General features: G+C 38.7%; 6 protein-coding genes across 8 annotated transcripts in view; 2 read left to right on the top strand and 4 right to left on the bottom strand.

Moving 5' to 3' along the window:
- Positions 1–422: 422 nt before the first annotated feature.
- LOC105269859 (spermine oxidase-like) lies at positions 423–2,605 on the bottom strand. The gene is made up of 6 exons (XM_011310429.1): positions 2,197–2,605; positions 1,731–2,007; positions 1,455–1,671; positions 1,171–1,404; positions 958–1,083; positions 423–881 (listed from the first exon to the last, which is right to left on the bottom strand). Exons 1-6 carry the CDS (start codon positions 2,387–2,389, stop codon positions 435–437), a joined length of 1,494 nt encoding a protein of 497 aa, XP_011308731.1. The 5' UTR covers positions 2,390–2,605; the 3' UTR covers positions 423–434.
- Positions 2,606–2,895: 290 nt separating this feature from the next.
- LOC105269857 (differentially expressed in FDCP 6 homolog) lies at positions 2,896–5,424 on the bottom strand. The gene is made up of 3 exons (XM_011310426.1): positions 5,178–5,424; positions 4,903–5,022; positions 2,896–4,800 (listed from the first exon to the last, which is right to left on the bottom strand). Exons 1-3 carry the CDS (start codon positions 5,274–5,276, stop codon positions 3,412–3,414), a joined length of 1,608 nt encoding a protein of 535 aa, XP_011308728.1. The 5' UTR covers positions 5,277–5,424; the 3' UTR covers positions 2,896–3,411.
- Positions 5,425–5,718: 294 nt separating this feature from the next.
- Parp (Poly-(ADP-ribose) polymerase) lies at positions 5,719–9,348 on the bottom strand. Its single transcript, XM_011310425.1, has 2 exons — positions 9,126–9,348; positions 5,719–8,966 (listed from the first exon to the last, which is right to left on the bottom strand). Exons 1-2 carry the CDS (start codon positions 9,237–9,239, stop codon positions 6,111–6,113), a joined length of 2,970 nt encoding a protein of 989 aa, XP_011308727.1. The 5' UTR covers positions 9,240–9,348; the 3' UTR covers positions 5,719–6,110.
- Positions 9,349–9,431: 83 nt separating this feature from the next.
- On the top strand, positions 9,432–10,368 carry IFT20 (intraflagellar transport 20). Its single transcript, XM_011310417.1, has 3 exons — positions 9,432–9,579; positions 9,929–10,083; positions 10,155–10,368. The coding sequence occupies exons 1-3, from the start codon at positions 9,456–9,458 to the stop codon at positions 10,266–10,268; spliced, it is 393 nt and encodes a 130-aa protein (XP_011308719.1). The 5' UTR covers positions 9,432–9,455; the 3' UTR covers positions 10,269–10,368.
- Positions 10,265–14,060, bottom strand: LOC105269853 (probable protein phosphatase 2C 21). Its single transcript, XM_011310419.1, has 3 exons — positions 13,735–14,060; positions 11,821–13,248; positions 10,265–11,645 (listed from the first exon to the last, which is right to left on the bottom strand). The coding sequence occupies exons 1-3, from the start codon at positions 13,843–13,845 to the stop codon at positions 11,400–11,402; spliced, it is 1,785 nt and encodes a 594-aa protein (XP_011308721.1). The 5' UTR covers positions 13,846–14,060; the 3' UTR covers positions 10,265–11,399.
- Positions 14,061–14,496: 436 nt separating this feature from the next.
- Positions 14,497–26,251, top strand: part of Hs3st-A (Heparan sulfate 3-O sulfotransferase-A) — a 33,595-nt gene continuing 21,840 nt past the window's right edge. The window contains exons 1-2 of one of the 3 annotated variants that reach the window (XM_011310421.1): positions 16,928–17,391; positions 24,814–24,919. Coding sequence is in view for 1 of the 3 variants with exons in the window: in XM_011310420.1 (XP_011308722.1) it covers positions 14,500–14,615 (116 nt within the window). In the remaining 2 variants the exon portion in view is untranslated. Of the gene's footprint in view, positions 14,616–16,927; positions 17,392–24,813; positions 24,920–26,251 lie in introns of those variants that run through there. The other 2 variants (XM_011310420.1, XM_011310422.1) reach the window with 2 other exon arrangements.

Below are 26,251 nucleotides of genomic sequence, written 5' to 3'. Positions count from 1 at the left end.
AACGAGACTTCCCCTTCGATTCAAAACACTCCCTGACTGTTTAATCAATATCCGAAGCATGTGAATCTCTAGGACACAATCGAATAAGAAATGACCATGAAGGGATTGTTATATAATTTTTATTATATATCCCATAATTATCAGCGACAACTATTCTGAGGATTTTATATTTCATTTAGATTTTCTAACGATTGAGTTATCATAACAAACGACGACTTAATCTACTATCGTAAATTCGATCTTTAAAGTTACGTAAGAGGTTGACTGCGGTACATTCCAATCTATTTTCACATGAGCTCGACAGACTTTTCAACACCTTCTCGGTTAGAAAATATATTGCAAAAGTACTCAGGCGTTAGTTTCAAATTACATCGGCACGTGCATCAGTATTTTTTAATTTCATTTGATAAAAAAGTGCAAATGAAATGCATTTTTTACTTCAATACATTTTTATACAGATTTATCAGACGATCGGCTTCTCGCCATCCTGAAACGATAGCCCCATGGACGGTAGCATAATGATGGGGTTCAGTAGCTTCACCGGCGAATAGTATGACAGGTTTATTATTTCGTGTGACAGGAGTCCCCAAGTCTTCAGGACTTGCGTCCCTGTCGACGGAAGCGAGGGCAGGATAACTGTAGGAACCCCTGAAATTCTCGTTGGTGTTCCACCGGCTCCTGATGATGTCTTTGGGGCGAGTGAGATGATGATGATTACCGAAGAATCTTTCAATGAATTTAATCGTCTGATTTTTGAATAATTCCTCGGAGATGTTCTCCATCGCTTCGCAGTAGGGACCACTCATCCAGATGAAAAAGAGATTCGGTTTGTACTCGACTGAGACAGTAAAACCGATACCCAGCATCCAACTTCTTTCAGGCTGAAATATCCCAGAAATATTTCAATCGATTCAATCAAGATCGGTTAATAGGGTATCAAATAATCCAGTGTCTTACGTCATTCTCCATTTCCTTCCTGTCAGAGTCTGTCCAGGTGATGAGATTGAAGACAAATTCATTAGTATTCCACCAGGGGTGATCGTAATACAGTAATATCTTTGCATTTTGTCCAAAACCCAAAGTCTGAGAATAAAATAATTCCGTCGAATGCAATTAAATTCAATTCAATCAATTGTCATTTTTCAATTGATTATTTTCAATGAGAAATACCTCAATAGCATTTCGGTTTTTCTCTGGAAGCCGCGGCTCGAAGATCTTCTCATGATCTGCCTTGAGAACTCCAAGTGAAGTTGTAAAAATCACATGATCAGCTGTATATTCGGTGCCATCGGAAGTCATTAGTCTTATCACCCCCTCCTCATCGTATATTATTTTAATGACTTGTTTATTCAGCAAGGTCTTATTAACGACTGGCAATTCCTCCTCGGGGTTTGGAATTTTTTTCTACAAAAATATATCCGTCAGATGAATTCTCATGAGATATTTTCACTCACCATCAGAATTTCCAGGACTGTGTGGTACGTTCTCTCCTTCCAGTTCACCAATTGATACCCACCGGTACCTTCATACTCGAAAATTTTTTTTAAAGATAAATCATTCAAATCCGCTGCTCCTTCTGACGACATCATCACTAATCTCACAGCATGCGTTAAACTTCTTCGCATGTCATCAGGAATTTCCTCCGTGTGATTATCATAAAATTCGTAGAGTCTGCAATAATTATCAGTCGCTCATTTAATTGATTACGTTAATGATGGATCATCTTTTACTTGTTATTGACATGTTCACCGTAGGACCCAGTCTTCAGGTTCTCCATTCCCGAGGGATCACTGGGAATCTCCTCAGCATAAATTACCAATTTCTTTGCTATTTCCTTCAGTATCACCTCACCTTGTGACGTATAACAACGATAAATCGGGGACTCTTCGTCCACTCGTCCTGGGCCCACGGATTTTGATAAGAGGCCCAAAGGATCACCGAGATCATACGCTGCATTATTTTTTTCTCCATGAACCCATTGACCACCGAGATCAACCCAATATTCCCCTGACAATTAAAATGTATGAGTTTATGAAAAATTACAATATTGTGTGGAATTTTCAGTAGGTTAATTATATTGAAAAAAAATGTTACACGATTTAATAAAATGGAGAGTGATTTATACAATAAATTCATCTCCACACACAAGGGCGATCGACTCGTTGATAATTGATAATTCAGGATTAATTCACGTACCGAATTTTGTGCTGTTGACTCGACCACCAATTCTCCCCTCTGCCTCCAAAATCGTAATATCTGTTATTCCATTGTCAAGTAATCTTGAAGCAGCTGCTATTCCAGAAGGGCCAGCACCTACTACGATGACACTCGGATAAATTCCTTCGACAATTACGCCCGGCATAAAGAGGAGAACTAGCAATCCCCTCATTGCTAATAGAACTCCAATCGGTACAAGTGCGGACAGTCGAACTGACCAGTCGAGAATTGACCAGTCATCACGATTGGTCCCTGAATAAAGTCCCGAGATTGAATTCTAGATTTTTCTGGAGTCGTACAATTCCGATAATAACATTTCTGGCAATTATTTGAAGTTTATTATTATAACAGGTGCAATGTAATTCACGAGGCTGGAATAATTCCTAGGAATGTTTCCTCGTTGGAAATCTGTACGCTACTGCTAATTACGGATTTTTTTTTGGAGAACAAACGAGAAATTTAGGAATGGAGGGAAAATACTGATACGATTTTTCAAACGATTGGATAAAACTGGGAAGGGGGGGGACCAAGTGCGGGTTGGATTCGTGGAATGGAAAATTCGAGTTATGATTACTGAAAGAGAGATCGAAATATTGACTTGTGTTTGGGCTCTTTCTTTATTCAAGAAACTCCAAGAGAAAACCCGCGTTCATTAAATATTCCAATAATTAGTAAAAGTTTTCCAACTTACAGCTTCATTATTTTATTTGGTATAAACACGTGTACAATTATTTAATACAAAAAATATTGGCTTTGCTTTTTAGTCTCGGTTAGTCTAGTTCTCTTACTGAAAAATCAGCGTAATGTTACCCTTTCCACTGGATACCCTGCCTCAAAAAATTGCATTGACTTAATAATTAATTAATTCCTAAGGAAATTGCCACGTTTATTAAAAAATAGACCCACAATATCGAAAATCGAGTGAAAATTTTCAAGAGAGAGATTCTTCCATCCTGACAATAATTACGACTAGTCCATCATTTCGTCGTTCAAATCACAAAGAATATTACGAAGCTCTCGAATTTAGCAGCTTGACACAGAAAAATTATTTTTCATGTTAAAAAAATTATTAAGAACTCATTGAGATCCTCAGAATTTCAAACGAAAAAAATATTGAGAGAAAATTTCGTAATACCCCAGGCGAACCCGCGCCGATTAAATATCCCTGATTAAATATTCATGAGGCGTCGATTTTTACGAATGTTTCTTATCATTTTCAAATCTCTCAGTGATAAGCGGCCTTTCCCGACTCATGGGTACAAAACTCTGGGTACGTCGCACTCTTTCTCCATTTCTCATCGGTCTCATCATGACAAATTTTGCCTCAAGAAGAAATTGCGCCTCCTCAGTCCGTTTCACCTTCTCGCGTGCTGCATTCAATTCCATATCCAGACTTTGTCTCTCGGATTCCAATTGCTTGAGCCTTGACTCAGCGTCTCTGAGTTGTCGTTCGTTCTCCATCTGCTTCACCTCGAACTCTCTCCTCTTCATCTTCTCACTCTCCAACAACTCCAGCTGTTCCTGCTGGAGTCTCTCGAGCTCCTCCCGCCTCTCCCACTCCTCAGCGAGAACTCGTGCCTGGAGTCCCCTGACGATCTCCTCATCCCTGAGTGCCTGGGTCTCCTCTTGGAGTAAAAATTCCAATTTCTTCTTGGCATCCTCCAGCTCCTGGACCTTCGCCAATTCCCCGCGAGTGATGCTCTCCAATTTTCGTGCCTGCACCTCAGCTGCTATTCTCGCTTCCCTCTCGTGATTGAGCTCTTGTCGTGTCTCCTCCCTGTACTGCTTGCTGGAGAGCCTCAGGGATCTCCGCTGATTTGCCAGAGTCCTCTGATAACTTATTTTTTCACCTGAGTAACGAATAGCTGTCTGCAATGCTGTCAACCACTGGAGGCGACCCTTGTGATCCTCAGCGACGAGCTCGATGCACCGGTGTTCAGGAGTGGAAAGGATGAAACGACGATCGGGCTTTCCTCCAGAGGGTGATGTGTCAGCCCAGCAGTTTATGTTCAGGGAAATAACTCCTGATGGCTCCTTCTGCTGGGAATCCTTGTAGTATGACAGCTCACCTGGGCGCAGGGTAAAGTAGAAACACTTCAGGGTCGGCAGGAGGAAGCCCTTCTTCATCAAGTAACCCTTCTTTATAACGTCCTCGACGTAAACACTGTAGAGATCCTCGATGGATTCGATCAGTGCCACATCGTCTACTGTTCCTCCACCTGAGTATTTAGATTCTAGAACTGCTAGAAATGTTGGAAATCTGTAGCTACCAATGGCTGCTGACAATGCTGAAAAATCCACTGGATCCCACTTCAAACCCAGCGATGTGACAAGCTGCGATGCAACGTATGCCACTTCCTCGCTATGCATTGTCACTAAAAATGCTGTGTCTGTAGAGTCGGTCTCCATTTCTGCCAGTAAACAAAAAATTCGGAATAATTTGTAGACACTTTGATCGTCGAAAACACCGTGGGATCTCTCGAGGAAGAGCTTCCGGCATAACAACCAGCAGATTTCGTTGACTCCCTCCTCCAGGACTCTACAAGATTCTATTGGCGTCGAATCAGTCAATGAAGAAAATAGCTAAAATTAATTAATCTTTTGTTAATTATCCAGATCATATAGATATTCATTTCTGGGATGGATAATCCACTTTGATAAGAAGATAAGTGAAAAAAATCGCACCTCTTTCTGCAAATAGTAAATAAACTGCTCAAAAGTGAGAGTAGAAGTGCTCCTGTAATGTTCAAGTCCTTTCTCAACTCCATACAAGTCCATCAATGTTCCGATATTCGCAGTCAAGACCTTGAGAATAAATTCACAGCATAAATTTCCTCGAAAGGATGAATTTTATCGGTGAAAAATGATAAATGATAAATATTATCCAACCACACCCGAAAAGTGGAACAATCGGGTCACTGACACACAGTAAAAATAAATCATATTAAATACCGAATTACCTTGAGTTTCGATTTAGCAACAATATTGGGTGTGTGTCCTTGGAGTGCGTAGAATGCATGCCAAATGCTGTTGGTCAAATTTTTGAGCAAATGAGACATTATTGTTTTGATGGAATAATAATCAACAGGTGGTTACGACGTCTCTCGCATCCTCAACGAGAGTGAATGAATGGAGTGTTAAAATCACTAGGTCATGTTTTTCAAGTGACTGTACTGCTTACTCATACCCACACGTTCCATTATGAGAGTATCTTACGAGATATAGACAGGGGATCTCAAATAACTCGTTCCCTCCGAACAAATATTTTGAAATATCATCAAAAATTCAAATTCAATGATTTCTATACCCATGAAAAAAATCTGCAACGATGAAAATTTTTCCGATTCAATCTATTCTCATTATTTCAATTAGATTGTCGTTTATATTTATTGTATTTATTGTATATAAATAATATAATTGTTTTAAATTTATTTTAAAATCCCTCGCCATTGAAAATTATAATACATTTTTCTTCGACATAATTTCCAATCAGAATAATTAAAAGGGAAGGAAGTTCTAGAGATAATTATCACTACTGTAATAAAACCCCATTACTCCCATCTCTGAAGTCATGTTTATAATTAGAAACGCAATCAGTCGAAACGAAATAAAATTATGGAATTTTCATATACAAAAAAAAAACTCTGTTTATTCATTTCCACCTGCTACAAATGGCACCTCAATATTTCTTTCATCACCACAAATACATGTAATTAAATACAATTAATCGGTACAGAAATAATTATCAATAACTTCACAATTAAAAATAATTTATGAGCAAAACCAAACCGAAAAAAACGCACTGGAATGCGAGAATAAGTAAGAGAAAGCCGAAAATAGTAAAAATAATTTTGAATTTTGGCACGTCGTTTGGGAGTCGATCCCACTCGGAATTACGTAGAGTACTTGAATTTCATACGAACGAGGTACTTAGCCTTGACCTGTGCCACATCATAAACAATGTATTCATTATAAAGTAGAGAGCTATTTGTAGGAAGATTCGCACGAATTCCACGACCATAGGGCACCTCAATTCCATCATCAATGACACCACTTTTGGATGGATCAGGTGTAGTCTGTCCTCTTCCAAATGTCGAGTGCTTGCCCTTTGGTAATCTCTCCACATAATAAGCGGCATACCTCTCATCCATATTTCCAAGTGCCACTTCACACAGCATCAAAAGACCAGTTGGACTCTTGCTGCTGGTGCAGCAGTAATTCGCTGACTTTGAAACCATATCAGCAAAATAAATACCTTTGCCAAACATATACCCAGTAACAGGTGCCTCTGGAGGTGCAATTCTCAATCCCTGGCATAAAATTCCAGCGAAATTTGTTGTTCTCGATCCGTGCCACAGTAATTTTCTATTGGGTAATTTTTTGAATGGCTTGAATCTCTTCTCCTCTCCCTGCCTCTTAATCACAAACACATCCTCAATCTCCAATTGGTAGTGAGAATGAGTATCAGCGTGTGTATTCTTCGTGTACTCCTGGATAATCTTGAACTCCTTGCTCTCCCTGTCCAGGACATCAATATCAGTATTCAATTGCTCGTAATGAGCATCTAATGGGCTCTGCCCAGTTTCGGATTTGATATTCAAAAGATTATAAGCAATCTCCATCTCCATGAGTGAATCCAGCATTTCGCATTTAGCTTTAATCAACGCCTCATTATCGAGAATCGTCGGCTGCTTGATACCGAACGAGTGTGGAACGAGTGTATAAAATCTGTTGGAGGCGTCAATGAGCTTGAGCCTGTTAGGATCACCACTTGCCAGAAGCACCTGAACCTCTTTGAGAACTCCATAAGCCATCTGGAGTTGTTTCTTGGATAATTTTCCAAGTGGCATCTTCTCAGTGTCCAGCTCGTACTCCTTCATCACCTCCTTCATGAGATTAACATCGAAGATAAGCTTAATGAGATCTTGAACAGGTTTTTTCAGTTTACTTTTGATATCTGACTCGAGGCTCTCCGTGGTTGACGAGTCATCACCCTCATCTACATCAATGGGATACATCTTGCCAGGAACTTTAACAAAATAATCACGTGCTGTCCATTCATTTCCAGATTTATCGAGGTACAGCTGGTTGAACATGTCCAGGGCATCCTCCAGTGCCATAGATTCGCACTTCTCTCCACCGATAGTCGTTCCAATTCTCCCCCAGCTTCTGAAGAGCCAGTACTTTTTTTTTTTATCATGCTTGAGTAACTGGAGTTTGTAATAACTGTTTTTCATTGATTGAATGTCAGTTAAACCAAGTGTAACACTGTATTTATCCTTGCCAGATTGATAAATCCCAGCCACATCCTGGAGTCCACTGGCCGGATCAACGACTCCAGCCCCTTTCATTGTGAGTTTAACTTTACCCGATGATTTTTTTTCGTAGACACTCTTTCCCTTTGACGAGGACTTTTCCATGGTAACAGCAATTCTAGTTCTAGGATCGTCCCCCCAGGAGGCAATATTCTTCTGAGTAATGAGTGAAATTGGTGCTGTCGTATAATCCTTCGCTTCATCAACAAAATCCTCTGTTACAACTTGTATACGAAAGGATTCAGCATTATCAAATGCTTTACCACCTTTTGTAAATGCCTTCTTATCAGCAATGACGGCTGCCAAATTCTCATGTACTCTGGATACAACTTGACCCCCGAGTACCATAATTTCTTTTCTGAGATCCTCTTTAGTCTTTGTACCTTTACCAGCGATAAAAAATTCCATTCCCTTCAGGGGCAATGGACCACGATTCACCAGTGGGCCTGATGTCTCCTCTTTTTTAACTTCACTCGATGTCGATGGGCCTGTTATTCTGAGAATACGACGTTCCACTTTCGGTTTGAACTCCAATAAAAATGGTATTGACTCTCTTATATCGTCTGGAATTTTGAATTTTACCCTCTCGGGATCCTGTGTGACTTCCTCGCACTTTGTCCACTCTGTCAGGTCACCCTTGCACTTGTAGCCAACGCCTGAGACGAAGTTACAAGCACCTGAGCATTTTTTGCAGGGCTTCACAGCCCCAAAGATCATTCTGTCTGCTAAATTGTTTAGCAGTTGACCCTTGTCGCTGGAGACGTACTGCGAATTGTGCTCCAACAGCTTGATCTGTTCATTCCTCTTAAGAGTCTGGAGTTTCTGACGAAGTTGGAAGATCTCTTCGTTTTGTTTTTTCATCTGCTCGTTCTCCTCGACGTCTATTGGCTCGCCCTTGATTTTTTTCGGGGGTGGTGGAATGTCTGCAGCCTTCATCTTTGGAATTTTTGATTTCAGGGTCTTCTTGTCCTCCTTCGAGAGGGATTCGAAGCCTGGAATAGCGTCTCCAGAGTCGTAGAACTCAAGGGAAGAACGCAAATTTAAGAAACAGTCCAGGTGGTGCCATCGGGGCACTCCACCCAGCAGCTGTCCCTTCTCACTCTCGAAATCCTTCTTCGAGATGCGAATTGAGCCCTTGAGAATTGGTGCCTCGCATCCCACGCACGTGGACCGATTTGATTTTGCATACTCAACTGAAAAGTCTGTGTGGAGTTTTGCGCTAGGACGTTTACGCGATTGCTTACCACCTGAGGAATCTGTTGGGTCTACTGTATCCGTTGCATCTGTTGAGTCGATCTTCGAGCGAATTTTCTCCTGATCCTCCCAAAGGAGGTTTTCTAGATTTCCGATGTCTCCGACTGTCTTCACTTTTGCTTTTGACCAGAAACACTGCTCGTGGTACCAGTGGGGCAGAGTGCCATCGTGGAAGGGACTCTGGACAGAAACGAAAACATTTGGAAAACCTTAAAATTACAGAGAAAATAAAAACGAAAAATTGTTCATTCCCACGGGAGGTAGTCCTCCATGTTTCGAAAGGGGAAATAAAATTTCGATTTTTTTTTTAACCGGAGACAGCGACGAAATTGTGGTTACCTGGACAATTTTAGCGATTCTCAATGACTCTTTGATAATTGGTGCTTTGCAAGCCTTGCATGCGGCCCTTCCAGATTTCGCATATTCCACGAGAAATGGAAGGCGATCAGCCATTTTTCAAGTCTTCTCTCCAGAATAATGAGTGGAAAAATCGTATAAAATGCCTGGTGTACGACGATGGGAATAAAATGCGTCTACTTTTAGCGGTTACACGAGTCTTTATGAACAGCGGCTGACTTGTGAGTTGCGCGGGAACTTCAAACAGAATTGAAAAAAAAAACAGACAATTTGTCGTCTCATGAAAATTGATTTTTGGAGGGTTCATGTAAAATGGCGGATTCGTTGGCTAAGTATGGGCTGTACGTTGATGATTTCAGTAAAATTAGGATTTTGGAACCAGAGGTGGCTGGGCAGAGCGAAAAATTGAGGGTTGAGTGTCATGGATTCGTCTCCAGTAAGTTCTTGATTTTTTTTTCTGGAATTAGTTGACGTTCCTGCACCGTGAGGGGTTGGCTAGCACTTGCACAGCTTCACGCACTCCAGGACAATTTTTTGGAGGCAAAAATACAGTCGAACAGCTCGAATTTCAGGTGTTCTCGATTTATTTTCGTTATTTTTCTCTGTCATACAATTTTTTTGTTCAGCAGAAGAGATTGGAATAGGTTTTTTTTTTTTTGGTTTCAAATACTTTTCGAAGTATTCTCACGGTTTTTCTGAGAATTATTCCACATGTTTGAAAAATTCACTCAGCACTTGGAAATCGAAATTCTCTTTGTCTGTAAATGAGAAAATTTCCATTTTAGAGATAACAGAGTTCAAAAAAAATTCCGATGAGTTCATTGAGATGCTTGACAGTCTCGCGAATGAAGTTGAACGAGAAAAAATGAGGACTATAGGTGCTAGAAATCTTCTGCGTTCAGTATCGAAGCAGCGAGAGGCCCAGAAGCAAAAAATTCAGGTATAAAATTTTTTACAAACAAAAATTGATGACGAAAGACAGAAAACAAAGAAATCAATGAAAATTTTCAGGCCTTGATCAACGAAAAAACAATGGAACTGGAACGTTTGAGGATTCAGTACGACTCATTGCGAAGAATCGAGCAGGAACAGTTGGAGACAATCGAGCATTTAACAGTTAATTAATTTTTTCTTCTTTTATTTCATTTCTAATTTGCGGAAACAGTTGGTTGTGGTGAATTAATGTCGATAAGACTGAAAATTAAAAATTTGTAGAGATTTCGAAGGCACGTCTTCTTCTTCTGCCAACTATTTTTTTTTCTCATAATTATAGTCATCTATTCGTGACGATCAATCATGCGAGGATTTCAGAATTAATTGATCAATCACAATTCACTTTTTCGTTAATTCATCCATTTAATCAGTAAACCTGAATTTTAATCACTGGCTGAAATCTCTTCCATCCACCCATAACACGGTCAACAGTGAATAATTTATTCAATTAATCAATAGGAAGAAGGAAATAAATTGAAAATAAGAATGAAAAATGATGAGGTTTTCGTAATTTTTATTAAAAATATTCAATACCAGGGAAATTAATTTCGTATTTCACTTTATCCGGTCATCTAGACTCATTCCTCCCCCCCAAAATTACTTGAGATGATTTCCTTCTTCCTCAAAAAATTAAAACTGTCGTATGAAATAAAAAAAAAATGGTGTCTTCCCCGTTACAAATATAAACCCTATGCTCTACGTTATTTATTCATTTTTTTCATCAATCATTTGTTTTTTTCTTTCATCTCAAATTTTATCTCAAATATTTACATACCTATTACACCTCCTAGATTAAGTGTAACTTTACATGTAATTAATTTTTGGAGCATATGAGTTTTACGAAAATATTGGCTCATGAAATTAAATTCATGATTGTCGATTCGTTAATTCGTCTGGTGAAAAAATAATCGTTGAGTTAATTATTACCTGAATACTTGAATTGTTCGATTAATTTGATGATTTATCACTGGATTAGGCCATTGAATTTTTCAGCCTTTGAATTAAAAGAGTAAAGGAATCATTGAAAATATTTTTGACGACGAGAAAAATAATCTCCTCATGTGCTCCTTTAACGGTTGATTACCATTCACGAATACCCGAAAAAACACTAGACACATTAATAATAATAAATTAATCTTGCATTAAGATTAATTTTGCATTCAATGGAGAGAAAAAATATAATAATTAACGAAATGATAAACTTCACATTCACTTGGGACAGTCCTGGGGATCGAGTTCATGATTTTAATCATTATTTTCCCTTCAAACTGCCTCCATTTTCGCACGTTTACATTCTTCAAGGGGTAGATCTTTCTTGACAGATTCCTCCGGGTCTTCAGAATTTTCCGATGACAAGGGCCTCTTCTTTGTTATCGCCGTCTCCTCGGTCTCACCGTTATTTTGCACCTCTGGTTCTGATTGATTTTTGAATTTTACGATTACAGCTGTCATATTGTCACAGCCTGTCCCATCGCCCATCGTATCTGGTGCCAGGCAGTGATCAAAAAGCTGAAAATATCCAAAAACCGAAATTTGAGAATAATTAAATTTTTTCACTGCTTCTATGTTCATAATTATCAACTCTACAGAAAAATGTGTCGAGAATTTTTTTTGTCGAGAATTCCCTGATTAAAAAAAAAATTAAATTATATTTTTTATAAATAATCATGCCCTGTTTTCTCACCTCCTCACAGATCTTGGATATATTCTCGTCATTCTTCTTGAGCCTCTCCCTGACGAATTTAACGACATCCCCAGATGACATAAAATTCCAAATACCGTCACAAGCCAACACCATAAATTCATCCCTCTTAGGATCAATAGTAATCCTCTTGATATCAGGTAATGGCGATATCATCTGCTCCTGAGGTGATAGTGTACTATTTTGCTTGTAGGCATGATCACCAAGTGCTCTTGACAGATTGAGTCCACCATTGACTCTACCATCTGACGTTACTTTTCCACCAGCTTTAACAATTCTCGCCATTTCAGGCTGATCCTCAGGTTTATGGTCAAGTGACAATTCAACAGCCTCACCATCCCGACACAAAACACACCTGGAGTCACCAGCATTTGCTACAAATAGCTCATTACCCTGCAGAATAGCTACAACGGCTGTACATCCACTGTCAGCCCCTGGTTCCTCGGTTATATTGAACTCGCCATCGTCCTCATCATCGACATCGCTGTCTTCCTCATCCCTATCGTCATCATCACTGCCCTCTGGTACATCACGAAAACTCTCGTCTTCCTCATCATCTGTATCCGAGTCCTCGACATCCTCCATCCTCTGGAGCAATGTTCTGTAGCTGTGCTCACCAATAGCCTTCTTGCTGCTACTGGAAATACCCTCCACCTCCTCGAGCTCTCCATTACCACAGGAATTACAAGAGGACGATACATTGTCCGTTTTACTGCTGTCTGGTGTTGTTTTCTTTATTTCTTCACCGTTAATCTCTGTGTTGGAGGTGATGAGATTTGGCTTCTCTGTGGCATCCACCGAGCTGTCTGGCATCTCTGATTTCCCTCCTGGAATGTCACCGTTGCTCGTTGAGTCCAGGAGTTGATCCGAGTCACTGCTTCCTGGTTCGGGATTTTTTTCCGCATTTGGAACTGAGGCCTCGGCATTTGTTGAGCTGCTGCTAGATACGTCTGACTCGTTTGATGTGGAACATCCTGGTGATGATCCTGAGGAACAGCCAGCCTTGGTACGACGAACACGTAGGAATGGACAGCTCGCTCCTCTTTCTGTTTCTGTTTGGTATTTCAGCATCACCTGCTCCAGCGGCATCGCGGCTTCCTTACGGAGATTTATGATTGATTCCTCTTCTGAGGAATCACACGAGTCCTCGGGCTCTTTCTCGGGGAGGGATGAGTCCGCAATTTTTTTCAATTTCGAGACGATCTCGGGAGTTGCCAGGGTCGCGTCGAAACCCAGGAATGCGTCTATCAGGGCTTGAGGGATGTTGCCGTTTTTGTAGGACTCTGTGGATTTTATGAAGTCTGGGAGGTTCTGGGAGCAGTACGTCGCTACCTCGTGACCACCATGACCATCGTACACTGCGAAGAGGGATGTGTTGCTGTCGAAGGTGATGCAGCAGTTGTGAGCATCCTGAAAACGTCTATTTTGTAAACACAATTTTCGGGGAGATATTTGAGAGGTGGGGCAAACAGCTCATCTCCCAGAAAATTCGAGAATTTCCATTTAATTATCCAGAATGGAACACAATCCAAGATTTTTGATTCTCGCATTCCAAATGCTATTTTTCTATCAAGACCTGATTTTTATAATCTCAAAATCTTCAATTTCGTGCTATTGTTTACCTCCAATGCCTGGAGAAAATTCACAAATACCCCAAAAAATAATTGCAATGCTCGGGGTGCATTAGGAATAAAGTAGAAATAAATGACCGAGGTAAACAATATGAAAATAATGAAATATCGAAATAACGTGCGGTTTCTCTCTAAATTGCGGAAAATGTGGATTGAAAAATTGTAGGTTGGGATTCGCCGGAAGCGATTGGTGGCCCTCCCCGAGAAAAAAAAATGCACGCGTCCAATGGTTTTTCCCTCGCTTGATAATTGACTAATAATTTACCTCTTGGCTTGCCCTCCAGCCCTGCATCGAGCTCGCGCCAAACGCCACATTTTCCCCAGATTCGTCGCTCGAAATTTTTTTAGTTATCGGCTCCGATAAGTAAGCCCCCATGTTCCAGCCTTATTACCCCCTTTGTTATCAATTTTTGATTACTTTAATTGACTAGTCCACCGAAGGGCCACAGCACACCGTATCGTTGGCTCTATTTTATTTATTTTAGTTTTTGGTTACTTGGCAAATAAAAATATATATATTCGGCGGGACTCGGAATATGATGCGGTTGTTAACTGTGATCCATGACCGGTTTTAACACTGTAATGAATGCTTTTTTGTGCCAGACTATTTCGCGAGTGCAGCGACACCTCGCAATGATTTTCGCGCCCGTTTCAATAAGCATGCGCGAGAATACCGCCGAATGTCACCCGCTAAGGTTCAAATATTGTCCAATCTTTTGGCCGTTCTCCAAGAAATTCATTGTTATTACAAAAATTCTCAAAGCCTTTGAATTTTCATGACATCTTATGCAAGGTTTTACGGACATGTGTTTGGATTTTTTTTTCTAGGGAATTTTGGGAGCTGTAGTTCCTCGCTCTTTTGTTTTTTTGGGACGATTGATGGGGCGGGAGTGTGGGGGGGGATTTTTAGGAACACAGGAAAATTTTATGGCGTGTTCTGAGCGTGAGTTTGAGAGTTTCGGTTTTTTATGGGTGGTGGGTGGTTTTGACTCGTGATAAGGACAGTAGGGCAGGTGATGGCACCGATTTTATGGGGCTTTTTGAAATATTGTGGGGCAAAGTGGGTGGAAGTGCATTTTGCGGTCGTCTATGGATTATTTATGGAGAATGTCAGGGATTCGCTTGGGTTACGTCGACGTGGCAAAGGTAAGTACAAGGTTTATGACCTTTACAGACCATCGTAAACACCTAGTTGCATGATTAAGTGAAGAATAGCCACGAGTTTTTATTATTATTATGATGTGTTATTCAAATTTATTTGAAGAAAAACTCCCATTTCCAGATTTTTCTTGGGTAATTTTCATTTTTTTTTTTTGAAGTAACTCGAATGAAATTATTGGTGAGACTTTTTTTTAATCGAAAAATTCGGGATTCTTTATGTTTTTCAATTCATAATATCCACTTCTAACGATAAAATCGGGGAGAAAGAGTTTATCGCCATCAATATTCCATTTGTCGCTATCTCCCCATCCATCAGACCAGAAAATTGAAATCCCTCGATAAAAATGAAGGATGAACTGTCGGAATTTCACCTCTATTCCCCTAATTGAGATATAAATCAAATAATTCAAGTTTTTTGCAATTTTTTTCAAAATTCCTGAAAAACAAACGAGATTGATTTTGGTGCAGCAATAAATTCGAATTTTCATGCACTTTTCTAATTGAAATTCTAAAAGTAACGATTTTTTTTTTGCAACGATTGATCAAAAAAATTCACTTTCTCCCACGGTAAAGTGCACTTTTTCCACTTTTTCCACACGGTGCGGAGGAAAATACAATTTCCACACATGTATCGAAAAAATATTGATAAGCAACAGCGTTGGAGTGGGGTATTCGGGGTCAGAGAATCAGTGGATTGTTCTCCCCGTTTGGTGGTTCGGTTGGTAGCTCTCGGGGTTTGTCGCTTATCGATTTTCACGCTGTTGAGAAATGTAGCTCTCATATAGGTAACGTTTTTCACAAGCTTATACAACCGTGCGCAGCTCTCCACCAGGGTGCATTCTTACACTCATCGAGGGTTGAAAAGCAATGTGAGGGGTAGAAAAAAGAAAATTGATGGAAAATAACAATATATCGCGAATGAGGGAAATGGTGAAAAAATAGAGGATGGAGTGTCTTCATGGGAAGCTAGACATAAAGGGATCCTGGTGGATTATCTTCTCTCCTGGGGGCTCCACTCTTGTCAAACGATGACATTTCGAGGCATCTCCTGGAGGCCCAACCCCTCACCCACGAAAAACAGCAAAAATTTCCTTTTTTTTCTCGTCAGAGATGAGATGACGAAATGTACCTGAATTGATTGGGGAATATCTTAGGGGGAAGTGAATTCACAAAAATCTGTGTAGGAACGTTTTTGTGGACAATTTTATTGGCTAAAAAAATGATCTTTTCATTTTTTTCTCTAGGGTTGATCGGTTGGAAGATATTTTCGAAAATTCACGTTCTGCATTTTTTTGATTCTTACATTTTTGATGATCGGTTAGAAATCGGTTAATTAGAATTCTGGAATAAGTGGATTTGCATGAGGGTTTTGATGATATTTGTGGTTTAATTCTGAGAGTCGGGAAAATGTCATAAGTTTCATGGGGAAACTTCTTTCTGTGGAATTAATTGAGCGAAACAGCTGATTGAAACAACAATGGCGATGTTGAGTGGATCTGGCAGTGTTGCAAGTCGATTTAATTCAATGGAAGATCGTCCCCACTCTCGCTTGATATCTCTTGGCAAGGCTCACTCATTCAATTTAATAATTTGTCATCTCTCTTTGAGAATAATCTGAAATTGTTCCCCAACGCCAGCCAAAACGTCTCGCGCGAAAATTAATTGATAAAGCAATTTTCCAATTTTTCTCTTCGACTTAATTTTTCACTTCAGTCATTTTTTAATTAAAGTTTCATTTAATCCATGCTCGACCTCAGGTTTCCGGTCATTTTCCAATAATGTTATATAACCCTTTAATTCTTCACTCGATTCTCCATTTTTTATCATCAAAAAACACTAGAAAAATCTTGAAAAAAATAATTTACTATCTTCACTTCTTCATTCGTTTTCTCCCGCCGAAAAACTCCCCAAACAATCAAATCAAAAATTCCTACACTACTTATTATTCATTTATTTTTCTCTAGCCAAAAAATCCCAAACAATCAAATCCAAAATAAATTCAATTCAATTGATTATCGATTATTAATACCATTCTTCTATTTTTCAAATACTTTTTTTCCCGCCGAAAAAAACAATTGCCAAACGATCTCGTGAGACGTTTGTGTATGTCCAAATAGTTACACGGGGTGTACGGAGTTGCTCCGGTTTTCAACAGTTGGAACAGTGTGAGCTAGGTTCAGTATCTGCGTGAGGTGGTGGGTGGTTGGGGTTGTCGCTGAGGGGGAGGCTAAGGGGGATGTGGAGGGGGAGATCGTCAGGGGCTTTATAGCGGCCACCGGAATGGTGGGGATGGAAAATCCGGGAGCGGGAGAAGCCTCTTGCGTGCGACGAAGTTAAGGCTCCCGCCAGTTCTTGGACAAAGCTCACACAGTAAACACATCTCACATTGTCAAAACGTCCGACTATTAATTTAAACGTTTCAATCCCCCCCTCTCTCTCCCCACCCCTTCCTCAATGAAAGAATAAGTGAACCCATCGATAAATTGACGAGTGACGAGTTACATCAGTGATCTATCAATTGTTTTCATCATAAAATTCAAAAACATAACCTAGAAATTGGGGAAAAATATTGCTCCGGTGATATGGATTTTTCGGTGATTTTTTTGTGACGAATATACGAGACTTTTTTTTCGACGGTGTGGAGGGTTCATCGGTGAATTGAATTCTGGTGATTGTCTTTTGTTTTTTTCGGTGTGTTTTGGGGGGAGAGGAGGGGGAGTGGATGCGGCCTACTGACCTGACCTTGGAGCAGACAGACTTGGTGAGTTTTGATCTTTTCAGTGATTTTTGCCGGTTTTGGCGGCTTCGTGAGGGTGTGGGAGGGGTGAGGGTTGAATAGAGAAGAAAATTAGAGATTGATCGAAGGAAAAATGTGGAAATTGGAATTTTTTTGCATTTGCTGCTCGAGACATCGGGGAACAACGGGTTTTGGGGGGAAAATTATTTTCCCGGTGTCAGGGCTTCTGGGGGTTTTGAAGGGGTGTTTTTTTATAACTCGGAAGGAATTTTCATGGGGTCGGTGAAATGGCAGGTCCAGATTTTGGAGATTTTTATTCGTCGGGATATCTCTCTGGGGAAAATCAAACTCGGAATTCATTTGGAAGTCACTCGTGGTGAATTCCATTGGTCATCGTGTGTACAATTGTCCGTGGGGTGGTATAAGTGAACGGTTGGGGGTTAAAATTGTGTAGTAAGCGCACGCACGTTGCGTACTAGAACACGTATTCCACTCAGCGTAAAAAAAATACGGAGACATTGGGCTTTTTTATTCTCATCACTCGTTGGAGGGATGTAACGTGTGGGTTTAAGGGTGCATTTCACCCCGGGGAATATTCGGAATTATTTTATTTACAACGGTCTCCACTCCAATTTCCGTTTCCATTCGCAAGCAAAAAAAAAAAGAAAAAAATCAAAAAACAAGGTATACATTTTATTTTTATATTAATATGTTGATCAACATATTTTCTTTTTTCTGGCATTAACATGGGATTATTGATTTATAATTGAGTAGAAAAATTGGACTAGTTCTTATCGATTCAAGGGAAATCATTTTTTATGTGGAGATCAATATATGTTGGGGCAAATTGTTCTGGGAATGGCTGATTTGTTGGGGAAAAATGGAATTTCTAGGTGAATTTCTGAAAATATCCTTGAACTTGGGAATGAGGGACAGAATAGAATATACTGACCTTCTCCTCCTCCAGGGGTAATAATAGCGAAAATACCGATAATACATTGACAACTTGCGTGACCAATACACGTGTTGTAATTTTTTTTTTTTTCTGTAAAAACACATTTACGACTTCGTGAAAAAGTCAAGTAATTTTCAGTACTGTATGCAGAGGAGCTTTACACGTGTAGGTCTTGGTTGTAATTTACGGAATGAGTTCACTCCAGTAGTTTTACCGTGCCAAAATGCCAACGAAAATTACCCCAGCTATCGTAAAATCAAATAAATTCGCGGGACCAGCAGCTATTATCGTTCGTGCTGAACTGAAAAATGGGGGAGAATATTTTTTACTTCGTCGGGTAATTACTCCGTGAGGTATGAGATTCAATTGTTCCCTCAGTTTTATTATTTTTCGGCTTTATTATCATTTTTTTACGGACTTTTCACTAGTTTTTTTTATTAACCCTAAATTAAAACACCATGTATCTCTTGATTTATAGAGGGCAATATAATTATCGATTCAGAAAAAAAAGTCTTGTGACCTTTTCACCCCAAATTGATAGGTTTTAAGATAACTTACATTACATGTAAATTCGGATGACTAAAATTATAAATGCGATTAAAGATCATGGAATAATGTCATGGGGCTTTGATTGTTAATTAAAAAAGTCCAGTCATCTATTTTTTTCATGCAATTATTTATGGATTGAATATTTTCCGTGGATTGGGGGATGAAGCCCAGCTTGTGCTTTTTTGTACGAAAGTTAAGGGATTTTCTCGCTTTCATTTTTTCTAAATTGAGGTGGTGATCGATGACCCCCGAGTTTTCATCGAGTTTTTCCTCTCGTAACAAATTTCGAATAGGTGTTAGTGGAAATGGCCATTTCCCAGTCGACGGCGTCTGTTTTTCCTTCTGACGTTTCGCTTAGAGCTTGACGGATGACTGAGCAATGCTAGAGAGAAAATTGAGGCAATTTTTTTTTATTATCTCCATTTAAACTCAAAGGATCTATTCCGCGTTGATTTTCCTATTTTCCCTGAATTTTCCACGAAGAAAATTCCAATTTCTAAGTGATTTTTTTGAAATTTTTAAGAGACAGCGAATGGAATTTCATAGTTTTATTCCATTTATTTTATTTATTGTTGTTTTTTCTATTGGGATCACCTGGAAAAATCGCGTACATCAAATAGTCATAATTTCACCTCGTTAATAATAAAATGCGCACCACCAGTGAAAATGGGAAAATACACATATAATTCTTCCCCTTGTCCCCCACCCACTGATTTCCCCTTAATCAGCAATATTACTCCTCCGCCCCCATAACGGGCAATAAAATCAAATAATTGTGAATTGAATGATATTTAATGCGTGAATTGCTCGGAGGGAGAGAGATTTACTGGAGAATTTGAGGGCGGGAAATGAGGAAGCAAAGCGGAAATCCGGGGAGGTGGATGATAAAAAGAGAAATATAATAAAATGAGGGGTTGGAAAAAAAAAGTAGTCAGAGGGTTTTCCGGGATGAGGGAGAGAGTGAGATTGTGATTTGTTGAAGAGAAAAAAGTGAGGTCACGTTAGAAAAGGTGACAAACCGGCGTGACGTGACCACCGGGAATAGCCCTGGCACTCACATCCCTCTCTCAAAATCCCTCACTTTTTTTTTTTATTTTTCTCCTTTTTTTTAGTCGTCTTGAAAGTTTTATTTTTCTCACTGGAGAGCGCTCAGATGTGCGGAAATTTTATCCCTACAAATGTCTGGGATTTGAATATTTCAGGAGTTTAAAAATTGCTCGGGGACTTACGTATGATCTCACTTCCATATTTATCGGCGATAACTTCAGGGAAATAATTTACACAATTTTTAGTCCACTGGGGAAGAAAAAATTGCCGGTTTTAGTTGTTGGGGAAAATCGAGTCTTCCAATTTTTTTTAATCAAATGATTGATTTTTTTTTTCAGTTATAATTCCTTCGAGTTATTATCAATTATTTCAGGCGAATGGTGTATCCAGTTTTTATTTCAATAATTTTATTCACGGGTTAAAACATATACTAGGATATTTCTCAACGAAATTTCTCTCCGCGATCCTCAATTAATTTTATTTTCGTTACACCCTTAGTCAGCAATTGATATTGAATAATGGAATAATAGTGTTATTGTGTGAGAAAAAAAAAATCAGCCGGCGAGGGATTTAAAAAATTCAATGAGTCGACGAATGAACCCCTCGAGTGATAAAATTTCATTGGAAAATTTGCCTCGGTGAATAGTCACACGAGTGGGCCATGGTTCGTTGCCCTCACGATGGAGTACCATTTCGTCCCTTCAACCTAAATCCCCCTTTACCACCCCTTTAACCCCCGATTTTCCACCCATTTACCACCCCCAACGAGCCTGTTGTAACGCCCGATGCGGTTGTAACAAAATATTTGTACAGAACCGTCCATTTCCATTTACATTTTCATTTTCCCACTTTTCCACGTGGAAATTCATTTTTTTACATTTAAATTCTGAAAAACATAATTCATTAAAAATTAACGTTGAATTGCATTGATTATCAATGCAGTATTCATTATCAATATTAAAGAAAAATTAAACCATTCGAAATAGATTCCCAATTGCATTGTCTTGAAAAAACCCCTGGATTTTTTCTTGTAATTTTCCTCAGGAAGACAAAGACCTCAGGAGAAAAAAATTCTATCTCCCCTTTCAACTTATTAACAACATGAAAACCTAATTAAACCATCGAATGCTTCGCCCCACATAATTAATTCACCCCAAACCCATTGAAATTCCCCTCGCCCTCGAAAAAAATAATTACACTGGAGAGCATCCAAATTTCTCTGAATAAATTTGTTTCATCCCTCAGAAATTCAAATGGCAGACAGTAATATTTTCCTCCCCCACCCCAACTGTTTGAATTTACGGGTCTTGAGTGCGACGAATGGAAAACCAAAAAATAAATAAAAAAAAATAGAAAGATGGGAAAAAAAAAATCCAGAAGGAGTCATGAAGCTTGTGAGAGGGTGAAAAGTGGGGCTTTTTCTTTTTCAAATTATTTTTCTTTTGAGGGTAAAAATAGAGGGAAAAGTCGAGGGACACGGAGATATCCGGAAAAATCCCGTGGAAAATTTTAGAGACGGGAGGTGAAAATAGTGTTTGCAGGACCTCAGAAGGCACTCGTGTGTGGAAACTTACATTCGAGTCGTTTAGGGGCACTTTCCTCAGGGGTTGGTTCGAAGGGTGGACGGGGACAGGGAGGGTAAGGGTTCTGCTCTACAGTTCTTCTCCTTGTCAACCCTTTACCACCCACTCCCGACAAGTTTCCACCAGTTATAATGGTGATATACCGGATGTCAGTGGAGTTTGTTACAACATTTCGAAAGAGTTATCCATTTTCCCAAGTGTCAACTCCATTCTACCGTAAATTATCGCGAGATTAAGGTTACACAGGGAGAAATAGTTAACACAATTTACTTTTACGCTTTACGATCGTGTACGGAGAAAGAAAGTATGTAAACATTATATAACAATAAGGAAAGTTACAATTTCGCACGCCATTGTCTGAAATTGTGAAATTACTTGAATTTCTCTCTTTCTTGAAAAATTCCGTGTGAATTCTCTGGTATTTTTAATTTTTCACTGAAATTTTTCTTGCACGCCGAACCGAAAGGTAGAAGTGATACCAAAAAATATTTTAAAAAATGACATAAAAGAGAAAGTAAAATCACGTGACAAGGGATCTCGATTTTCCAGGAAAATCCGAAGGGTAGAGTGACGTGTTGAGACGTGGATGGAGTCTCTTTTAGGTGAAATCGAAATGTCCAAGTGGGCGATGGGAGGCAGGGGGAGTGGAAAATGAGAGGAATGAAGGGGTGGTTTGGGGGTGAAAAAAAAATTATTGGAAAGTAAAAGACGAGACGTTTTCCAATCGTCTGTCTCCGAGGGATATTCGTGGCGTATTGCCACTACGTGACACTCAATTTTATACCTTTTTTTTTTTATTTTATTTCATGGGGATGAGGAAATATTGTCCGCTGTCGTAAAATTCATTGTACTCCCGGAGGAAACAGAGGGATAGGATTTTTTATTTATTTATTCGCCGGATATTGGCATCAGATAAGGAAGGGAGATTTTCTTTTTCCTACTGTGACAATTGCGTCGGGAATTTATGGAAAATATGGAAAACGTGGAAAATATGCCCAGATTGAAAAATCGGATTTCTTGAAAGCCGTGGTTTGTTCGGAACTCTCGGGGACCTGGGGAAATCAATGCTCGGTGAATTTTAATATTAGAATTATTATCATTTCTGCTTCAAAATGAACGCGGAAAGAATGGCGGAGAGGTGGAGTGAAGAGGCAGGATGATTAATGTCCTCCAGTGTAATTCAGCGTTTCCGCAGGCGTCCGTGGAAACGACTTTAATTTTTAATGCGAAATACGTGACTACCCGTTGCTTCCTCTGCGTCGACACTTTTCCCATAAAACTACTCTCTTTTTTTTTTCTCAATCAGGCAAAGGAAAATACAAACGTTTACTACAAAAAATATAGATTTTAGAGAACACTTTATTTTTCCTGAGCTCTAGATATTCTTATTTTTGCTTCATTCGGGGGGTGGACGGGGATGAGGATGGGGTGGGTGGAACAGGTCCTTTTTGAAATTCTGATGGAAATTCAAGTGTTAGTTCAAACGCGATAAGAGGTTGCGATAACCATGGTCGATTTAAGAGAGGCGATAACAGTTGTGCACCCAGTTTCAAACTTCTCTACGTGTTTCTATAGATTCGCTGTATGTATTCGGTTATATATTCTGTCTTCTTGTTTACTGAGTAAATGAAAATATGAATATGGAGAAAATAGGGAAATGGTGCAATGGGATAAATCGATTTGACAATTTTGAGGAACATCGATTCTGTTGCGAAGTGGTAAACTGGAATGAGTGCATTTTTTTCGAGTCCCATTTTTTGCCAATTTCTCGGAATTGAAGAAAGATAATGAAATTTTCGTGGATATCTTTTTGGTAGCTCTCATATTTTTCTATAAGAGATGTAAGTGCAAAAAATTTGATATGTTTCTGCAATTCGGAGATATTGGCTGTAAACTGGACTCTGAACAAAAGGAGTTTTCCTAGTGTGCCACTTCGGCACACCGGATTTACCAGAAAGCTATTGGTCTTAGGAAAAAATATCAAAAGATATTTTTTCAAGGGAATTCAATTATCTATAAGAATGATCTATAGGATTTTTTTGTGAAATGTATCATTGCCAAGATAAATTAGTAATCAGAAAGTGAAGAATTTAATTTATCTGGTTTGATCATTTCCGTTTTATTTTCTTTTTTCTTCAATTTTTTGGGGGGCGAAGGTTAAAATAAATTTCATATCGATGCAAATTGGGATGGAAAAATGGCAATATGATTTTTTTTTCATTTCACTCGTTTCTGTGGGAATGAAGGTGAATTTTTGTTTCCGGTCGTTTTTTCTTTGGTTTTACAATTTTTTTCTGGGAGTATTTACACTAGCTGTATGCAAACCGTGTTTGCATCCTCTGGATGGGAATGGGAGGGAATGAGGATGTATACGGACACCCGAGTCCTCAAAAAAATGAAAAACCCGAAAGAGAAATGGGAGAAGTTACTGTTACAATTTTTTTCATATTTTCACTAACACCCGGGTAAAAAAACATTGTAATCAGAATAGTTTTTCCAAATTTTCAAAAAAATTCTGGGAAACTTTTCGTTCGATCCGCTTCTCAGAACTCTTCACTTTCTCCAGGAATTTTCATTATTGCGCCGTTAGTGAATTTTTGAAAACATTTTTCAAGCCTTGATTTTTCAAAAGATGAAAAAATTTTAAATCACTCCATGAGAGTTAATTCCCCCTATAAATTTCCATATTCAATTTGTTGAAAAAATTTTCAAAACCTTTTCCAAATATAAATTTGTTTTTTTTTCGAATTTTCTTTTGTTTGATAAAAAAAAATTTCTGCAGAGTTTTCCAGAATTTTTCGAAAATTTGGAAAAAATATTCCGATCACAATTTTTTTTTACCCGGACAGCTGGGTATGAATTCTAAATGTCGGAAGTCCTATGTGAAGTCTGTGTGAAATCAAACGATTCATTTGACAATCTAATTGAACTCGCGAAAAAATATAGGACCCATTGAATTTTACAATGATAGATTATTATTATTGAAAACTCCAATGTCAAATCAATGAAATCGCAGATTTTCCTGAATTTTCAATGAAATCTTTCAATTCCCACGAAAATCTGTAATTTCAGTGTTTACAAAATTCTGGAATAAATTTCTCGGAACTGCCGATTCCCTGATAAGTCTCGAGGCCATGTCCTGAAATTTCCAGGAAATAGTATCACAATAAAACTTTCCTCATTTCCACACGAAAAATTCTGATATAACAGCCAGTGAATTTCATTGTAAGATTTCTCTAGTTTTAAATCTGAATAAATACGAATTACGCTGATTCCGTAAAAAATTTAAACTCCATTTTTCAATGTGTACAGAGACCTGAATGGATACCCGATTACCTAAAGTAAACGAAAACCCCTGGAGTTGAGAATCGATCAGTCGAGTGTCTATATACGCGAAATAACGGAAACGCTCCAATCGGTAAGTCAAACAGTCGATAAATATATTTTCTGGTGGTGGAGAACGAGAAATAGAATTGCGGAGAAATAATAAAAAAGGGAGAATAAAAAATGGTGGGTTTTGTCGGTGGTCATCCGCCAATAGTCGGTGGTCTTAGGGTACAATGGAGTCGTTGGTAAAAAAAAAAAGAAAAAAACGGTTGAGAGGAACTCACTAACAATTGGCCTTAAGGAATAAAGAGAATGGCAAGAAGTAAAAGGGAAAAAAACGGAGAAGTGGGTAAAAATTCCAGGGAGAAATGAGCGATAAACAGTGAGAGGGAGAATTACTCGGGTTTTTTTTAACTGTTTAAAGGTTTTTTTTATTGTTTACTTGTGGGTAACGCGCACTATTTACAATGTCGGGATTATTTCCGCTATTTTCCATCCCCTATTTTTTATTTTAAGTCGTGCATTTTTGCTGCACATTAAAAAACATATCGAGGCATTAAAAATTAAATGAATTAATTATTCAACCGAATTGACTAATTAATTCGTTGGATTTTCATTGCGGGAAATTTCGATCTGGACTTTTACTGAATGAATTCCTCCATTAATTAATTATATTCCATTAACGATTATTAATTATTAATAATTCCGCGTCATGAATGACAAGTCAACTAAATTCAATTCTATCGAATGACTTCGATAAATATTTTCCCAGTCAAACAAATTTTCATTGAATTATTGTCGGGAATATTTCCGCTATTTTCCATCCCCTTTTTTTTTTATTTTTAGCCGTGCTTTTTTGCTGCACATTAAAAAACACATCGAGGCATTAAAAATTAAATGAATTAATTATTCAAGCGAATTGACTAATTAATTCGTTGAATTTTCATTGCGTGAAATTTTGATCTGGACTTTTACTGAATGAATTCCTCCATTAATTAATTATATTCAATTAACGATTATTAATTATTAATAATTCCGCGTCATGAATGACAAGTCAACTAAATTCAATTCTACCGAATGACTTCGATAAATATTTTCCCACTTAAACAAATTTTAATTGAATTCTTATTGAACTCCTGAATATTCGATTGAGTGACCATTCATTTCCATCCACTTGCACAAATAAAACAAGTCATCCCTCTTAACGACCAGAGGAACGAGGTGTACCGCCATTTTTATTCTCCTTTTTTTTTTCGTAATTCGTATAGTACCGCCTGAGGGCTTCTCTGCATTATGTATAACCGCTCTTGCTCCCTCAAACTCACCCCTTCATCCCTCGTCGGTGTAAAAAAAAAGAGTGAAGAAATGAAAGGACTGCCCTAGGTTTAAAAAGAAGAAGTTTCTTAAGGGGCCGGGGGGAGGG

The sequence above is a fragment of the Fopius arisanus genome, unplaced genomic scaffold (genome assembly GCF_000806365.1).
Source record: "Fopius arisanus strain USDA-PBARC FA_bdor unplaced genomic scaffold, ASM80636v1 scaffold00075, whole genome shotgun sequence".
Lineage (NCBI taxonomy): Eukaryota > Metazoa > Arthropoda > Insecta > Hymenoptera > Braconidae > Fopius > Fopius arisanus.
The sequence above is the reverse complement of the archived record's forward strand: the minus strand, read 5'-3'. Positions and strand labels throughout refer to the sequence as shown.

What these genes read in the sequence shown, in the direction of transcription:
- LOC105269859 (XM_011310429.1), bottom strand. Translation starts at nt 2,389, where the DNA reads ATGAGGGGATTGCTAGTTCTCCTCTTTATGCCGGGCGTAATTGTCGAA. An exon ending in AGTCAACAGCACAAAATTCG is followed by an intron (nt 2,008 to 2,196) that starts GTACGTGAATTA and finishes TTTAATTGTCAG; the next exon opens with GGGAATATTGGGTTGATCTC. An exon ending in GGAAGGAAATGGAGAATGAC is followed by an intron (nt 882 to 957) that starts GTAAGACACTGG and finishes GGGATATTTCAG; the next exon opens with CCTGAAAGAAGTTGGATGCT.
- LOC105269857 (XM_011310426.1), bottom strand. Translation starts at nt 5,276, where the DNA reads ATGTCTCATTTGCTCAAAAATTTGACCAACAGCATTTGGCATGCATTC. An exon ending in TTGCTAAATCGAAACTCAAG is followed by an intron (nt 5,023 to 5,177) that starts GTAATTCGGTAT and finishes TTTATTCTCAAG; the next exon opens with GTCTTGACTGCGAATATCGG. An exon ending in TTTACTATTTGCAGAAAGAG is followed by an intron (nt 4,801 to 4,902) that starts GTGCGATTTTTT and finishes AATTAATTTTAG; the next exon opens with CTATTTTCTTCATTGACTGA.
- Parp (XM_011310425.1), bottom strand. Translation starts at nt 9,239, where the DNA reads ATGGCTGATCGCCTTCCATTTCTCGTGGAATATGCGAAATCTGGAAGG. An exon ending in GAATCGCTAAAATTGTCCAG is followed by an intron (nt 8,967 to 9,125) that starts GTAACCACAATT and finishes GTTTCTGTCCAG; the next exon opens with AGTCCCTTCCACGATGGCAC.
- IFT20 (XM_011310417.1), top strand. Translation starts at nt 9,456, where the DNA reads ATGGCGGATTCGTTGGCTAAGTATGGGCTGTACGTTGATGATTTCAGT. An exon ending in GTGTCATGGATTCGTCTCCA is followed by an intron (nt 9,580 to 9,928) that starts GTAAGTTCTTGA and finishes TTTCCATTTTAG; the next exon opens with AGATAACAGAGTTCAAAAAA. An exon ending in CCCAGAAGCAAAAAATTCAG is followed by an intron (nt 10,084 to 10,154) that starts GTATAAAATTTT and finishes GAAAATTTTCAG; the next exon opens with GCCTTGATCAACGAAAAAAC.
- LOC105269853 (XM_011310419.1), bottom strand. Translation starts at nt 13,845, where the DNA reads ATGGGGGCTTACTTATCGGAGCCGATAACTAAAAAAATTTCGAGCGAC. An exon ending in GCTGGAGGGCAAGCCAAGAG is followed by an intron (nt 13,249 to 13,734) that starts GTAAATTATTAG and finishes AGACGTTTTCAG; the next exon opens with GATGCTCACAACTGCTGCAT. An exon ending in TATCCAAGATCTGTGAGGAG is followed by an intron (nt 11,646 to 11,820) that starts GTGAGAAAACAG and finishes GGATATTTTCAG; the next exon opens with CTTTTTGATCACTGCCTGGC.